General features: G+C 34.7%; 1 protein-coding gene across 6 annotated transcripts in view; it reads right to left on the bottom strand.

Moving 5' to 3' along the window:
- The window catches only part of hoe1 (OCA2 melanosomal transmembrane protein hoepel1), a 166,771-nt gene that overhangs the window by 8,945 nt on the left and 143,397 nt on the right, over window positions 1-14,429 (bottom strand). For all 6 annotated transcript variants that reach the window (XM_089648096.1, XM_089648098.1, XM_089648099.1 and 3 more), the window contains 11 exons: window positions 11,969-12,116; window positions 11,187-11,322; window positions 10,274-10,464; window positions 5,674-5,940; window positions 5,010-5,213; window positions 4,415-4,530; window positions 3,514-3,652; window positions 2,618-2,753; window positions 1,570-1,760; window positions 1,357-1,450; window positions 418-560 (listed from right to left, as the gene is read on the bottom strand). In XM_089648096.1, the coding sequence (XP_089504222.1) occupies window positions 418-560; window positions 1,357-1,450; window positions 1,570-1,760; window positions 2,618-2,753; window positions 3,514-3,652; window positions 4,415-4,530; window positions 5,010-5,213; window positions 5,674-5,940; window positions 10,274-10,464; window positions 11,187-11,322; window positions 11,969-12,116 (1,765 nt within the window). The remainder of the gene's footprint in view (window positions 1-417; window positions 561-1,356; window positions 1,451-1,569; window positions 1,761-2,617; window positions 2,754-3,513; window positions 3,653-4,414; window positions 4,531-5,009; window positions 5,214-5,673; window positions 5,941-10,273; window positions 10,465-11,186; window positions 11,323-11,968; window positions 12,117-14,429) is intronic.

Genomic DNA, 14,429 nt, shown 5'->3' with positions numbered 1-14,429 from the left:
ATATTATTTTGGATACTCCGGCGAACTTTTGAATCAAGTTTAAAGCAGATTTTTGATACTCAATGGAATTTTGCACACATGATATTCAAAATAAAAGAAAAATGACCATCCATGTATGGTTTCGTAAAACTTTGCGTAAAGACTGGGCAACACTGGGAACATATACAGTTGGGTTTTTTAATAAAAACTGAAACAATGCGAGAAACGGCGTTTAACGGGGATTGCTTAAATGTAAAGGATGCAAAAACGGAGTTGATAATTCATCAAATACAACGAATATTGAAAAATCCCAACCGTGGACATATTATAACCATTTTTTCACAGCACGACAGCTGATAGTGCTGCAGTAAGGTTTGCGACTCGAGAATATAATTGATTTAAAAGAAATTGAACAGGTTTATGTGTGTTGAAACATACCTCCATTAGAATAAACAGAGCAGCGAAGAACAGCAGGGTGGACCATTCCACCCTGGCCAACACCGCCTCCATATCTTCTCTGTCAGCCAGGATCAGCAGTAGGATAGCTCCTAGGAGTGCGGTCCAGCCAAGAGACAGGCGCTCTGTAACATACATACATAATAAATACGATATGCATAATATATATTTGATAAACGTACCGATCGAGCCAAGAGATACGTATTCTGTAACAAACATCTAGAATGTGGCGATTTTCAAAAATATTATGTAATACTAGGGTCTATATTTGCGGCAGCAAAAACAGTGCCTTATTAAAAATACTAATTTCAGTTATGCCTATGTCTTTCTTCGATTCAATGAACTCTAGAATTTTTGCTTTGGATTTTCACAATTGGAAGTGTTTGCTTGGATAATTCAGACAAGCGATGAAGTATCTACCTACATAATGCATTATTTTTAACAGAAAATTATATTATTTGCCATTTTCTAAGTTGAAACTGATTTTTTGTGATTTCAAACTACCCCGATTAGATGAGACATGAAGTGAAGTAATTGGTTTCCAATTAGTTACCTCCAATTAGTCCATTTTGATTTCCAACACTCTTAATGCCAAACGACCGGAAACTACCGAATCCGGTCCATATGCACTGCTACTTGCGTGATATAAGTGGAACACGTTTCTACGAGATGTCAGTACGCAATAGCACCTCTTTGAGACATGAAGTGAAATAAGTGGTTTCCACGTTTTTACCACCAATTAGTCCATTTTCATCTTAAAAGCTCTCAACACTCAACGCCAAACGACCGGAAACTCCCCAATCCGGTCCACATGCACTGCTGCTTGCGTGATATAAGTGGAACACGATTCAACAAGATATAAGTACGCAATAACTACACTGGTAGAAATTATAAAAAGGGCAATTTCAACATGTAACTTACGCAGTTCAGGTATGGAATGAAGGAAGAAAACGATGATCACAAACAGTACAGCTATTGTAGACTTAGCTAGAAGTACGCGGTTCCTGATTGGGTACTGAAAAAAGAAACAATAAATTTTAATAATACCTATAAATTCTAGTTAATATATATCACAGACTAGGTCATCGCCTTTGGAATATGAGGTCAGGTTAGGTTAGAGTGGTCCAGTAATACCTTTTGAATGAGCTGCTCCAGATTGTCCCTATATCGGGCCGTGGAACCTCCTTCTTTCAGCTTTTTCTTGAGCTGACCCATCAGCCGGTTCACCTTCTTCAGCAGGGTCTCTCGCACCAGGTCCTCGTCCTTAGAGTAGGAAGACAGAGAGGCGGCTGCTCGCTGCCATATTGAGATCTCATGGCGGAGTTCTAAAGATGACAATCATTGCATTGTTATTGCGGGTTTGATGTTTCGTAGACAGAGGAGTGGACATACATAAGAAGATTGAGAATTAATTACGGGTTCCCAAGTAAGTACTTATTAATTTTGTTATTGTTTGAAAGTTAAATATTTGGAAGTTCAACCCTTGAAAGATTAACATTTGAAAACTTAAAAATTGAAATATTTACATTATTTTTTGATATGTAGTACAACAATTGAAAGTTTAGCATTTGAAAGATTTATATTATGTGAGTGTTTGACATTTGAAAGATTAACATTATTTGAAAGTTTAACATTTGAAAGTTGAACATTTGGAAGTTTAACCTTTGAAAGATTAACATTTGAAAGATTAACATTATTTTTCAATTGAAAGTTTAGCATTCGAAATATTAACATTATTTGAAGGATCAACAAGTATAAGATTGAAAGTTTAACATTATTTGATGAAACCAATATGGATTGAATATAATATTGACCTCGTATCATTTGTAGTTATTATATATCGTACACACAACCGACCGCTTGAGTCTATGGGAGAAAAGATTGAATAGTCTTGAATTAAAATGATCAGTAAGTGATCTTTCTGCTCACGACAATAACTTATTCCGTCTACAGATTACCTTTTTTGACAATGTATCTACAAAGAACTAAAGTTAATATTTCAAAGCTGCATAGCTCATGATGGTAAAGATTGTTAGTTGTGAGCTAGATAATAGTTGCTTGACCATGCAATTCCAGATGGAGGAAGCTGTGCGAATTTCGTGGTACATACCAGAGATCTCAATTTTTAACTGCCCATTTCGTTTTTTTTCCATGTAAAATAAGGATAGGTTAGGTGACTTACCTTGGACCTGGGGAGGTTCAGAATGTCTCAGATCGTCCATGTTCCTAAAGTGCAACCGAAGATGTATGTATGTTTGTACGGCCACCAGCAAAATGCCAATACTCATATGCATTGTAAATGTTGTAAAGTCAATACCCTGCAAATATAATCACACAAGTTAGCAATATTAGCAAATTAGTAAATATGCATCTCAGACCGGCTCAAGCATCGGGACTCCACAAAAGTCCGATTAAATCTGGCTTCAAAGAAACTGGGCATCTTGTACAAAGCTAGCAGATTCTTAGATTCTTTAATAGTGACCAGCTGCTAACCTCTAACAAATCTCAAGTTTATCCAACAATTGAATTTGGGAGCCACCTCTGGGCTGAAGTCTCAAAATACTTAATAAACCTACTAGATTCTGTGCAAGAGGGCGGTTCGTCTGATTGACAATACGCTGTTAACATACCATCCGATTGCCATCTCTAATGCACAGATATAATGTAGGTATGCTGAGTCTGTTCTACAGGTATTTTAATGGAGCCTGCTCCGAGGAACTATCATCATTGACCCCTGTGCACCAGTGCACATATGCAAAACTTTACAGACACTAGCGAAACACACATACACAGTTGATTTTGACTTCATGAGAATGTGTCATTTCTGCAACTCATTTTTGTGTGACTTACACGCGTGCTTGTATGTGGAACTTCAAGACCCGCATTAATAACTCTCTTCCTATGGCCCCTACCTTTACCCGCCTCACAATGCAGCCCAAGCAGGTAGCGATGTAGTTCCTTTTTATATATTATTTAAATATATTTTCTCTAGTGAGATATCACATAAAAAATAAAATAGAAAAAAGTTATATTATGCTCTCATGCACAGTCTAATAATATTAAATTTAAAGCCCTTACCGCTTTGATGATCTGGGAGTTCGAAGCAATGATGACGTTGGGGGGGTCACCCACTGGAGTGAGGGTTCCACCGACATTGGAATAGATGATCATAGCCATTAGAATCGGAACAGGATTGAGCTCCATGACTTCACATAACCTAGAGATAGAAAAAAAGTCTATGAGTACAACAAAATTGACAATAATTATTAGAACACTAAACTAATACTAGTAGTTCTGTTGAACAGTAGACCTCGCGTCCAAAAAAGCATGTTCATAATTTTCTCTTATTTAATAAATCAAAACAAAAAATTTCCTCTGAAATCGTTAGGTTTGTAAGTAGATACTTAAGTACCTACCTGCCTAATAACGAACATGATGGTTTCATATTTGAAAAAAGAATCTTTATTAAACCGTTAACTCGTCATGTGCTTGCTGACGCTAAATTTACGCCATGAGCCAGCTGATTCTATTTTTTATAAAAGTAGTGTACCATAAGTATTTTCCCCAGAATACCTAGCTACATTATATGCAGAGAATTGATTTTTTTGATTGTGCCTTTTGGCTACTGCAGCGCGTGACAGGTTAAAACAGCCACCATCTTTAATCAGATAGTAAAAATAAAATTTACAGAACATAGTAGTACGAGTTAACTCTATGCTACGCTCTGCCAATTATAGCTTTTTGCAAGTCTTCATTTGAAAAATGTTAAATAATAGAGTCAACAAGATTCAAATGAACGCAATGGGAAGTGTTCAAGATGACTGCCCCACGCACTGTAAAGTTGTCCATTTTCACAGTTTATGATATTTGGTTTGTACTCAAACAGTAATTATTTAATCGTTCTTATGAGCCACTGTAACAAGGGTTAATATAAAAGTGATTTCATCATTGAAATTAGACATTTAAAAAAATATTTTACCTTATGGTGACTGGGGTCATCAATAGCACTGTGGTGACGTTGTCCAGAAATGAGGACATAATAGCAGTGAAGAAGCAGAGGTAGTTGATTAGCGGCCAAACTCTCCCCCCTGTTACCTAGAAATAAAACAATAAAAGGATAAGGAAAATGATAAAATTTCTAAAAAATAAAGCCATATTTTAAATAAGATCGCTCAGATTAACTCCACACGGTAGGTCATGAGGAAAATAATTTCCCTCAGGGCCTGTCATCTTTGGGGAACGTGCGTGGAGGGACGGTCTAAGGAAAGGAAGGAGAAGAAGTTCTGGGAAGGAAAAAGGTATGAGGGTTAGGTAGGAATCTGAGAGTTAGGTGTACCGGGGTGCAAGGCAATTGGTTGGAGAAGTCAAAGGGTCTATCTAGGCCCGCTACGAAGTTGGTGGGCAGACGCATCTGCCGCCAAGACCTGAACAAACCTCACCCCATGAACCCAGGCTACCCAGTTATCAAATTAGCAAACCATTGGAAGTGTTTTTTATCCAATGAATTGTTCCTGGAGAGGCAGTACCCATAACGGCCTACCAAATTCAAGTTTAGTGAATATGTATGTACTGACCTTGTAAGCATATACGGCGAGATAGTCGAATATTCCCGTCTCAGACAAAATGGCTACGAGCACCATCATGGAGAAGAGCAGGAGAAGAGTTTCAACGTCGATCCAGGAAATTAGCTCTTGGGTAGACGGACGTTCGTCCAGTATGGCTAAGATGGCCACTGACATTGTGGACGCCAGAATAGCGGCAAAGGTTCGATGAACAAACTAGAACATGGGGAGTAATAATGAATAAATGTTTCAACTTGAATCTAACTAACCATCCGTCATTGAAATCACTTTGACCTCAACAAACTCTGGATGTCAATGCGATCATTATAAGCTGCATGACATGTTTTTGTTGACGTGTTTTTACAATAGAGCTTTTGGATTGTGATGTATTTATTGATGTGACAACAAAAGTTTTGTGTTGTGTAGTTATGGTAAAATCAATTAAATGTTACAAATCACACAATGTGGCAAAATTAGTCAAACGTTTTATCAAGAAAAAAAAGGTGAATAAGCATCCTTGAAAATGACTAAATGGCGACATAAAAAAATTTCATTGCTGGCAACCCAATTTTAATTTTAATCAATTTCCTTAAAGGACGTTCTTATCTGTTTCCTACATGCACTTGAGGTTAATTTTCAATACTAAACAGAAAGTGAGAAAGATATTGAAACTAACCTCAAATATAATCAGCACATATAGTCCTGCCAATACACAAGCCGCATATAGAATCCCATCCTTGATATCGATGGGCCGTACACTGTAGCTGATCAGGGCTGGGGTGATAACCCCCAGAGTGGACTTGAGCTTGACCCGCAGAAGGGTGTTGGTCTCGTTACTGGGCACAAAGTCCTCCAGGCGGAAGGACTTTTTACGCGTAACCTCGGGAACGAAGTCGACCATCTCATCCGATACGAGGGGAATGTACCATACATCAGACAGATTCTGAAAAATAATATTTGTGTGATAGAGGAATTGACCACATACAAAGACGCTTTAATGTTCATACTAATCGAACAAATAATATTTGCTGTCTCACTTTATTTTATTGAATAAGCCTTGTAAATAATTGTAATTATTGAAATAATAAGTGATTTTTGAGTGCATATGAATGGAAAGAAACTGCATCAGATTTGCTTTTTGTTCGAGAATGATTTGTCTTCCTCTCAAAAGCACAGGAAGGCCTTTGTTTAAACAAAAAAGAGCCTACAGCAATGGGTCTCTGGAGAACAAGCGAGCATTCTAACTTTATCTTTTTTGGAATAATTTGCGATGCGATTTTGACCTTAATGCTTCGAAAAATGTATGATAAAAAAATGGAATCGCTTGGGCTAATAAAACTTTGGATTCCTCTTTTGAATTTTATGAATGTCGCCCATCTGAAGGCTTTTTAATTGCCATTAGAAAATACAATAATTTTTTTTATTTAATTATGTAAAATCTCATCCTACAGATATTTTTCAATATGTTTTTTATTTTTTTTTTATTTTTTTTTTTTAATATCAAAATAATATACAAAAATCAAAAAGTCCCAATAAACTACTTTAAAGTAGTTTGTCATTGGGTGCTTTTAACTTAAACAGATTATATCAAATGTATACATTCATATCATGAGAGGTGTAATACAATAAAAATAAAAACAAAAAACAATTAAAGCGTATGCAGTTAGAAATAGTTTGTATTAGAGTCTAGTACAAACTATTTCTTTCAGCTAGCCAATTTTTCAACAAAAAAATTCTTTTTATATTTGTACATTTTTTGATTTCTGCAGGTAACATATTTAAACAATTTGGTATCATGTAGTCTAGCGTTCTTTTTCCATATTTGTTTACATGCTTTGGTACGATTAGTCCTTCATTTAATGTAAATCGAGTATTGTAAGTGTGTTCCAGTCTATTTATGTACATAGGGCTATTTATGTGCTGAAAAATGATTTTATACCACATAATTGCTCTTACCGAGAGGATTTTCAGATTTTGATAAAGGTGTGGAACATTATGCCTTTGTTCATATAAACTTTTATGAGCTAATAATTTAACAAGAGAATTTTGAACTGCTTGAACATGATTTATATTTGTTTTAGAGGAAAATCCCCAAGCTGTAATTCCATACCTTATGATAGATTCAGCTAGTGATAAATAAATTATTCGAAGTGTGCATATTGGAACATAAAATTTTAATTTATATAATCTACTAATAATAGATCTCAGTCGTTCACAGACTTTATTTATCTGTAAATCCCATTTGAAAAAACAATCAATAATAACACCTAAATAAACATATTTTTTAACCAGTTCAATATTTTCACATGTACACAACGCAGGGATACCAACATGTAGGCAATCTGAATTGTGTGTTTTAATTTCGGGTATAATAGTATTTACCTTGGCATTGGGTGATCTAATGTGTATCAATTTAGTTTTTTTTGCATTTATGATTAGGCCAGAGTCGTGAGACCATTTTAAAAGTTCAATGTAATCTTTTTGTAAAAGTTCAATACATAATTGCAAATCACTGCAAGAAAACACCAATGCAGTATCATCCGCGTACACAAAGTGTTTTACATGTTTAAAAATAAATTTAATAAAAGATACATAAATTATATATAAAATAGGACCTAATATGGAACCTTGAGGAACACCTGCTAAGATTTTTCTTTTTTTACTTAATGTGTTCAAAAGCTTTATTTGCATGCACCTGTTGTTCAAATAATTTTCAAATAGTTTTAGAAGTTTCCCTCTTATTCCTATGATTTCTAGTATTTTCAACAATTTTTTATGGTTAATAGTGTCAAATGCCTTGGAATAATCTATAAATAAGACTAATACATGATGTTTATTATTTAAATTATTATTTATCAAGCTGGCAAACTTTTGAAGTAGCACTTCAGTGCCCTTTTTTTTTTGGAATCCATATTGGTTAGTATCAATAATAGAAAAATCTTCCAAATATTTTATTAATTTAATTTGAATGTATTTTTCAAGAATTTTTTCGAGTGATGGCAAAATACTGATTGGTCTATAATTACCCAAAATGGTGTGATCACCTCCTTTATAAATGGGTCTGATAATACTACATTTTAAATCATCTGGAATTTTTGCTTCAAATAAGATTCTGTTTACAAAATGGGTTATAATTGGACCTAATGTTAATATATGTTTTTTAATATCGCTCATTCTGATATTATCGATTCCAGGAGAAAGAGCTTTTAAGTTGCTTCACAATGTTTTCTATATCAGCAATTTTAGCCCTAGGTAGGTACATGCTTTGAGGCATCTCCTCTGGTTCAAACCCAGTTGTCCTGTGATTACATTTATGTAACATATTGCAAACATTGTCAGAGAAATAATCAACAAAGTCATTTGTTACGCTTTCTTCGGTCCGATCTTTCATCAAATATTTGGATGCAACTTGGTCACAATCATTTTTACATTTCTTTCCTAAAATTTGATTACATTCGTCCCATGTTTTTTTTGAGTCTTGAAATATATTTTTGAATTTATCATTATAGTATGAGGTTTTTAATTTTATTAACAATTTATTTAAAATATTTCGAAAACACTTATATTATTTTTCATAGTATTTGTTTGTTGGAGCATTTCTCCAACGTTTGTATAAAAAATCTCTTTTTTTAATTTTATAAAGTGCATCAGTAGATATCCATTCATTTATGGCATGCGGTCGGTTTTTTGATTTTTTGCTTATTTCAATTGTGCTTTTTTTATACAAGTCATCAAAATAATTTTTAATTTTCAAATAAATAACAGAACATTCGGTTTCCTTTAGAAGCGATTTCCAATCATAATTACAAATATGTTTATCAACCAGTTTTTGCGAAAGAATTTTAACTTTATTATAATCATTTGAGTTTAAATTATCTACCGAGTTATAGCGTATACTTATAGCTGTTGTGTTGTGATCGGCAATGTTATAGTCACATACACATGCGAAGATTGTACTGGTTAATCCAGCGGGCAGTTTACCGCTTATTCGCACGTAGAAATGATCGATACATGAACTATTTATTTTCTGTTTAACAATTACTTCCCTGGTGACGCCATCTATACATTTTTTCAAATAGTTATTTGTAAGAATATTTTCATAATTTATTATGATAGGATCATTTTTGTTTAATAAATTTAAATTTATGTCGCCGAAAAATATTTCACTTTCATTTGATTTAATATTGTTTTCAAACACAGAGGATAGGTTGATACCTATACCATACAAATTGAAACAACCACTTTGAAACTCTAAGGTATTAATTCTATTATTTGTCGATATTCAACATACTAATTTCAGTTTTCGGTGCATGGGTAAGTTGGTAAGTAATGTAAAATATTACCGTGTAGTGTGTAACATTATTTGAATTCAATGAACTTTTAATTAAAAATTGGAACTACCAGTAATAAAGTAGGTTGGTACCAAAATTATTTTATGAATTCTTCGAAATGCGTATTTATTTTGTTTAAATGCCTGACAGATGCTTAGATGAATTAATAGAGTGAAGACACCAATTACCCTGGAATTATAATAATACACCCAACTCCAGTAAAATATTGACAGTTTTTACTTGTATTGGTTGGCAACACTGGCCGCTAGAGATGCATAAAATTTATTAAAATCTATCAAAAGAATTGGCCCCCAGAACTCGCACCGCTAGACTACTGCCATCAGAATGTATGGGAAATGTTAGAAGATTGAGGTATTATAACCATTAATCTACAGTTTTTGACGTTACTGAGACAACGCGTATGATTTCACTGAACCAGGTCCAATGGACATACTTTAGCGGCCCGTTAATGTACACATTCTTTTAATATCTATCCTTTTCAGTGGTGCTACTTTTTTTGTTCAATTAGTATGAATATAACGTGTCTTGTATGCTTATAATTCATTTGATAGAAGTCGTAAATTTTCAAATTTACTAAAGTTCGATAGATAAATTTCTTCTTTTTGAAAGCAAAATCCTAACTCAAATATTCTTTTACGAATACTTTCGGCTGCACAAATCCTACAATAATAATGTTGTGTTTTATGTGTAGTATGATAATGAAATTTTGATGCATATACCTTAGTGAAACCGGTAGGCGATACTGATATTAAAGAGATGACAGGTCTTGGTTCATATCGATGACAGGTCTATTGTTACCTCTTTCTCTAACTCTTAAACGAAGCATATAACAGAAAGAGAGGCTACAACGGTAGCCTCAGCGGAATCACCGTGTAAAAAGATTTAAAAGATTTTTTTATAGGTTAATTTAGTTATAAAACTCACCTTCTTGAACTCTACATCCCCCGCATGCAAGAGGCTAATATTCTCGGCGACTATTGGCTGGTATGACTCTACTAACTCCAACCAAACTGTCAGCCACTCCACAGTCAGATTCCCGTACTGCTGCGGTAGGAATGGGCCTTGAAGCTGTATGGACAACTTCTGCTCCTGCGGCATCTCGAGTATCAGGAAATCTGGAAATGAGTTATTAACGTAAGTAAGTGTATTAAAATTGGTAAGTGTATCGAAATTGGAAAGTTCGTTCAAATTATTATTGAAATTATATATTGGAAAGTGTACCATATTTGGAAAGTGTATTCAAATTGTTAAGTTATTACATTTGGTATACCATAGATTTTAAATTGGTGTATAAATGGTTAATGTATCAAAATTGTTAAGTGTTTTAATATGGTAAATGTATTTAATATGGCTAATGTATTACAATTTGATTCGTAAGTATTTAAATTGGTAAGTGTTTTATAATTCGTGGGTAAGTGTATAAAAACTGGTAGGTATATTAAAATTGGTAAGTTTATTAAATTTGGTGAGTGTATTAAATTTGGCAAAGTGTATTAATGAAAATTGTTAAGTTTATTAAATGGTCAATGTTTTTAAGTTGGTAAATGTATTAAAATTGGTAAGAGTACTAGTATTACATATTTGCAAAGTTGGTCATTTTTTTTTATAATTGTGAATGATGCCTTGTTCTCTTAATACATAAATGATATAATGTACCATATTAAATAATTCATTTCCCAGGAATTACGGACAATTTCTTGAAACTAAATAGGGACTAGCTTACAAATAAAATAACAGTTGTGCATTTATCTGTATATAGTATTAAGTTCTCATTTGTGATCATGACATTTGAAGGAAAGGGCATCGAAAAAAGAATTGTAATTTAATAATAACAAACTCTTGGTTCTGTTGACGGGAATGGACAGCTGCCTGGTGATGGAAACTTTCTCGTTCTTCATCATCAGGATGGTGGTGAACAGAATCCAGCACATCAGCAGCACCCCTATCTTGGTGTTTTTAATCCATGGGGCCATCTGAAAAATTTGACATTACATCATTATAAATTATTAGATTATCAGGAAAATAACAATAGTGTAGACACTTGCTGGGCACGTACATAATTAACAAACTACTTGCAATACATTTGCGCCACTTGCGGAACCTGTCCCAGACGCATCAATCTATCTTAAATAAAGGCTATCGCAACTCGCGACTTAAACGGGCCGCATCTCTTCACCTTGCTTGCTTACTAGATATCGTTTCTTGCTGTAATGTATTCCTTGTCGATCCTATTTTATGACTTCTACCACTCTTCAATGTCAGTTGTCATCTTGCGCCTCTGTCGTGGTGGGGCAGGTTTGACTAGTGCGGCAAATTTGACTGGTGGAAGAATTTTGGCTGTTGGGGCAAGTTTAGTAGTGGGGGCAAATTTAGCTGGTGCGGCAATTTCGACTTGTGGGGCAAGTTTGGATAATGGGATGAGTTTGGCTGATAGGGCAAGTTTAGATGATGGGGCAAGTTTGGCTGATGGGGCATGTTTAGATGATGGGGTAAGTTTTGCTGATGGGTTAAGTTTGGATGGTGGCGCAAGTTTGGATGATGGCACAAGTTTGGCTGATGGGGCAAGTTTGGCCGGTGTGGCAAGTTTGACTGGTGGGGCAGGGAGAGCACTGATATTACCTTCTTGTGTCCTGTAACGGCATCCGTGTTGTCATCTTGCCCTGAGATGTCGTGGTGGGGCAAATTTGGCTGATGTGGCAGGGCGATCGAAGTTGTGTTGCTGTTGGTGGGATGTGCATTGTTCGACGGAGGTACTGTTGCCTTGGAGCTAAAATAAAGTATACATTATCAGCATTAGAGTCTGTGATGTGTGAAAGAGGGACAAAATACAGACCAGAAAATGCGATGGAAGATATATTTATATTTATCTCTATTATTCTATTATCTATCTATATAAATAAAAATATAAATGTTCGTTTGTTCAAAATCTTAAATCTCCAAAAGTTCTTCACCGATTGTTTTGAAATTTTGACACAATGAATACGCTTGTATTTTTATATACCTATATTATATAGATATCATCTGTTACATGTAAAAACATGCAATTTTAAAACAGCGCCATCTGTTGGACGTAAAAGCAACAAGCTCTATTGTTTCTTTATCTGTACAGACAGAAAGAGCCACAGCTAGTATTAAAAAAGGTCGCTATCCGCGTCTGTCTATTTATGGACTTATTACTTATATTTTGACAAGGTTTTCAGTAGCATTTAGATAATTTGTTCCGGAAGGTTTATATGTATAATACATTCATATTATAAATCTATAGCTAGAGAAGAGTCGACCAACGCCAGGTACACATATTTGTCTAAATAAGCGGTTAATTGAACCACGCTATAGAAAATATGTTTTTTTGAATATGTAAAATTACCTTATTTTTTACCTTGTTTTTTTTTCAGAAGTAAAATAAAACCAAACATTTCATGTATTTTTTTTATCTACTTATTTGAATTTCACTTCTATTCATTCTACCAATTGGTGGCAATTACGCGTGCACACGCGGACATATGCATTTCTCTGAAATTGGATGACATTACAGTAGTAGTTAATATACGAAAGAAATATCGGTCCTACCCAAGCAAGATTTGGCGCATTTGTTAGCGCGATTGAATCCAGTCCCTAGGGAAGAAGGTTCAATCCTCAGTCTAACTAAAAAAAAAATCTAAATTGTGTGAAAACGGCTACTAGCCGGCCCAAGGGATGGCGCAACTAGGTCTAACATTGAAAATAGATGTAGGTAGATTTCATCTTTGGGGATGCTATGTAGAGTGGTTTTTTTAAGTAAATTCAGGTAAGGAAGAAGGTACGTGGGATGGGTAGGAAATGGGAATCAGTGTGTCCAGGAGTGAATGTGTATGAATCCATCCATCCCTCCCACTGAGGTGAAAGGTGGTGGGTCAACCAGCCTCTCCCGATCTGGCCCGCCACGCAGTTGGCACGCCACCCCACCAACCCGGGAACTCTGCAAGAAGCTAACCACTTGGGGTACCTACGGTAGAGGTATCAGTTGTCCAGTGTATAGTTTATAGGCGCGGCGGTATCGAGTATACCCGTCGCCCATTTATTACTGGATTGTAATTCAATTACGTAAAAACTATTACCGTAAAAATATGCCTCTTGACTATCTGAAGCATATTTCTACCAATTAACATACAGGGTGTATCGGAAAGTACCCGACAAACTTTAACCAGCTATTCCTCAGCACATTTGGAGTAAAAAATGTTATGGGCACTTTGCTGTCCGGTAACATTTTTTTTTATTAAAAACAAAAAATAAATAAAAAATCCACACTCTGTCACTGTCATTTGCATTTATTTATTGTTATTAAGTTTAATTTGTAGAACTCCATTTTATTTTTTTTTATTTTTTTATATATACAATAATATTATTATTATTGGGTTTATAAAAACAGTTTATATTTAAACAAGTTCTGCTGTGTAATTATTATTACGCGTGACAGCTGTTTCGCCCTCTAAAGGCATTATCAAACTGTCAACTGTGGAAATTTTCACAACAACTGTCAAACTGTCACAGTTTGATAATGCCTTTAGAGGGCGAAACAGCTGTCACGCGTAATAATAATTACACAGCAGAACTTGTTTAAATATAAACTGTTTTTATAAACCCAATAATAATATTATTGTATATATAAAAAAATAAAAAATAAAATTAAAAAAAAGTCATTTGCATTGTTTCTCGTGTTCAACAGCTGTTATTAGCAAGTGTGTCAAAAAGTGTCCTCGCTCTTTCGTACACACTAAATAATAATAGTTAAAAATGAGACGAATGGTGCCGTGCCATTTCGTTGTGATTGTAAAAGCGCGCCAACGTAGGTAAGTACGTATATTATTCAACGGAACTCGAACAAAATATTGCCAGACGGGTTTTCAAACTTTGACAAAGGATAAAACATTGGTGACATGTGGTGAAAATATGAATAGTAAAATTTTTATTAAAAAAAATTGTTACCGGACAGCAAAGTGCCCATAACATTTTTTACTCCAAATGTGCTAAGGAATAGCTGGTTAAAGTTTGTCGGGTACGTGCCGATACACCCTGTATAATATCGCTCCCCTTGTCGTAA

This window comes from Hesperophylax consimilis, chromosome 27 (assembly GCF_061612785.1).
Source record: "Hesperophylax consimilis isolate HC1 chromosome 27, BYU_Hcon_1.0, whole genome shotgun sequence".
Classification (NCBI taxonomy): domain Eukaryota; kingdom Metazoa; phylum Arthropoda; class Insecta; order Trichoptera; family Limnephilidae; genus Hesperophylax; species Hesperophylax consimilis.
Note: the sequence above shows the minus strand (reverse complement) of the source record. Positions and strands in the feature narration are given on the sequence as shown.